Here is a 2828-nt window from a genome sequence, read left to right on the forward strand (position 1 = left end):
ATTAATATTGGCAATATTACTATTATAAACTATTTTTTTTTCTGTTGTGCATATCCAATCTTAAAACGTAGGAACAAAACCGGGAATCTTTACCAATATAAAATACTGGAAATGGAATGCGGAGTGCAATTGAAGGAGATTTCTCCGCGTTCGTTATCGAAGTATTTGAATTCTCGTGCATCGTCGTTGCTGAAAATTGAAACGATTACAAACTTTAACGCTGAAATGATAGCATGATTACCTATTTAGTACAATGACTGCAGTCGCGTTGTCGGGTCTCTGAAAAGCGACGACCTGCAAATTTTCTAGATCCTCTATCTTCACTCGAACGGAATTCTCGGGTAGGAATTTAGAGAAGTGACCTAAAGCGTAATACGTGGGTTGCTTGTAAAATTCTCCAGCTGTCGCGTTCACGATGATCGGAGAATCGACGAAGTTATTAATGTACGTTGGTCCACCTTGCACATTCAGAGCCATATTCCAGTCGACCCAACCGCCCATCCAGTTTTGCAAATCCTAAACTTAAATATATTTATATGGAATTGAATAATTATCTAAATCATAGATTACATTTATAATGTCATTGGCGTACTGTTCTCCTCTGCCCCACGAGCCCAAAACGACTGGTTCTTGTAACATGTTTTGTACTGAAATAGTTAAATGATTTCATCGATAATTAATTTTTTATTAATTAACTTACTGCAAGCTTCCGATCCGAAAATGAACAGATTTGGATATTTATTATGGAATTTAGTTACAACTGAGGCAGGAATGAAATCCGTGTACCAATGAATTCCAATGCCATCGATGAAACTTCTCGTCACGTTGCTTTTCAGTTGCTTCATAAATAATTTAATAATTTAGAAATATTTAGTAAACGTATTATTACTTACATCATCCAAAAAACCTAAAACTATTCGGTTATCATCCAAACCTATCAATTTGACGTTGGAATATGAAGAGTTCCTCAGTGTGGGACCAAAGTTATTATTTATCCACGTTTGCTGTGAAGAAATCGCTGTGAATAAATTGAACATTTACATTAATAATTATTTACTTGATCGTAGAAGAAGAATGCGACCGTCGGCACTTTATTGAATGGTACCAAATAGTTGTTGGGTTCATTGCCCGTCGTGATTCCCCAAAAGTCAAGACCTTGCTCTTTGTACAACTGCAGGAATCTGATGTGATAGTCGGCCCAATCCTGGAAATGTTCGCGATTCAAGAATCCAAAACCGCTGTACTGTCCATTGCTTTTCCAAGCTCTCGGCGCAATCCAAGCCGATCCGAACAGTTTCAGTTTGCGACCCAAAACCTGCTGCGCGTTTTTAATCAATGGGATCTAAAGTACCAAAAAATGATTAAGAACAAATATTGGTTAATTTCAAATTGTACTTTGTATTGAAGATCTTCTGGGGCCAAGGTGAAGTTAGTGGATGAGACGTTGGAATAAGCAACGGTTTGATTATCCATGTAAGAATAAGCGTGCGTTGAGAAATCCGTTCCACCAATTGGAACTCGTCCCATGTTGTACTCAATCCCTTTTTTGGAAAAGTACGCGCTGTGAATGTTATTTAATTATTTAATGATTGGACTGAAGATGGTTTTGCGTTACCTTATGAGATTGGATTTGGTTTTTTCGTCCAATGAATTGATGTTGATTCCGGTGGAATCCGTGAAAGCTCCACCAAAACCGACAATACCTTGATACGTTACGTTCCTGTTGATCCACGACGAGTCCGATCCGTTCGATGGATTGGAAAAGTTTTGCACGGATTTTTGAAACCTTCGTCCATCCCGATCCGACGTGAAGATCAAGTACTTTCCACTCGCTTCCGGCGTAATGGGATCGAAGGAATCGCAATAAGTTGCATTGCAAACGCACACTACACTATCTTGATCGTATTTTCGTTGGTCGCAACTTTGACCATTAGCAAATACTGAAAGAATAACATCTAATTGTATAAACTCTAAACTGTTTTATCGTTTCTTACCGATCCACCAAGCAATTAGTGCCAAAGTCAATGAATACATTTTGTCTACTTGTTTAGGATTATCGCTGCGCCTTAAATACAATTTCGTAAATCGGAATTTTTACATTCTATGTACTTACGATAATTTCATTACGTATCGCAAATCAAAGAAATTGACAGGAATGTCGATGGTGACATCGGAAATGTCGGTTTTTCTACATTCAATATTTATTTTAAGCTTCGTAATTTGTCCTTGTCCATTTTTACAATATTATATATTCTAATAGAAAAACAAATTATAACATTTCCACGAATAAAAAAAAATTGTCTAGCTAGAATTTATTAATGATAAAAATGTATTAGATTAATTGAAAAATCGCTTTTTACAGCCCGAAATGTTGATGAATCGCTTCAGGAAGACACCAATTTTACAACAATGCCGTAGGTATGTAAATCCAAATGTTTATTTATACCCGTGTATTTATATCGAAGCAATCTTTAGGTTGGTGTCAACTGATAAATCGACTGTGGATGCTCGAGAGGTCGAGAAATTTCAGAAGTTAGGATCACAATGGTGGGATTCGTCCAGCGAAATGAAAATCCTTCACAATATGAACAGGTTAAGAGTGCCATTCGTGAGGGACGGTCTCATAAACATGAGGGTTACCAAAGAGGAGAAGATAAACACTGATAAACCTTTGGAAGGTTTGAAAATCCTCGACGTCGGTTGCGGAGGTGATTAAATCACTTGATATAATATTTTTTTAAATTTGAACGTGAATTACAGCCAAACGGATAAAACCACAGTAAAATATGAACACTTGCTACATTCCCCAAACATTCTGCTTTAATATG

The 2828-nt window shown here is 36.8% G+C and overlaps 2 protein-coding genes across 2 annotated transcripts; one reads left to right on the forward strand and one right to left on the reverse strand.

Annotated features, from left to right (window-relative positions):
* LOC108559455 (putative glucosylceramidase 4) lies at nt 1-2262 on the reverse strand. Its single transcript, XM_017916753.1, has 9 exons — nt 1995-2262; nt 1616-1940; nt 1396-1561; nt 1058-1342; nt 894-1004; nt 701-839; nt 571-647; nt 242-516; nt 1-189 (listed from the first exon to the last, which is right to left on the reverse strand). Exons 1-9 carry the CDS (start codon nt 2032-2034, stop codon nt 90-92), a joined length of 1518 nt encoding a protein of 505 aa, XP_017772242.1. The 5' UTR covers nt 2035-2262; the 3' UTR covers nt 1-89.
* On the forward strand, nt 374-2727 carry LOC108559456 (ubiquinone biosynthesis O-methyltransferase, mitochondrial-like). The gene is made up of 3 exons (XM_017916754.1): nt 374-444; nt 2363-2418; nt 2476-2727. The coding sequence occupies exons 2-3, from the start codon at nt 2369-2371 to the stop codon at nt 2714-2716; spliced, it is 291 nt and encodes a 96-aa protein (XP_017772243.1). The 5' UTR covers nt 374-444; nt 2363-2368; the 3' UTR covers nt 2717-2727.
* Nucleotides 2728-2828: the final 101 nt, after the last annotated feature.

The sequence above is a fragment of the Nicrophorus vespilloides genome, unplaced genomic scaffold (genome assembly GCF_001412225.1).
Source record: "Nicrophorus vespilloides isolate i.1.1-1 unplaced genomic scaffold, Nicve_v1.0, whole genome shotgun sequence".
Taxonomy (NCBI): Eukaryota; Metazoa; Arthropoda; class Insecta; order Coleoptera; family Silphidae; genus Nicrophorus; species Nicrophorus vespilloides.

Bases quoted from the DNA above. Each gene is read 5' to 3' on its own strand.
- LOC108559456 (XM_017916754.1), top strand. From the start codon at position 2,369: ATGTTGATGAATCGCTTCAGGAAGACACCAATTTTACAACAATGCCGT. The intron at 2,419-2,475 runs GTATGTAAATCC...AGCAATCTTTAG, and splicing joins ATTTTACAACAATGCCGTAG to GTTGGTGTCAACTGATAAAT.
- LOC108559455 (XM_017916753.1), bottom strand. From the start codon at position 2,034: ATGTATTCATTGACTTTGGCACTAATTGCTTGGTGGATCG. The intron at 1,005-1,057 runs GTAAATAATTAT...ATTTCTTCACAG, and splicing joins CATTCTTCTTCTACGATCAA to CAAACGTGGATAAATAATAA. The intron at 190-241 runs GTAATCATGCTA...TTCAATTTTCAG, and splicing joins GCAGTCATTGTACTAAATAG to CAACGACGATGCACGAGAAT.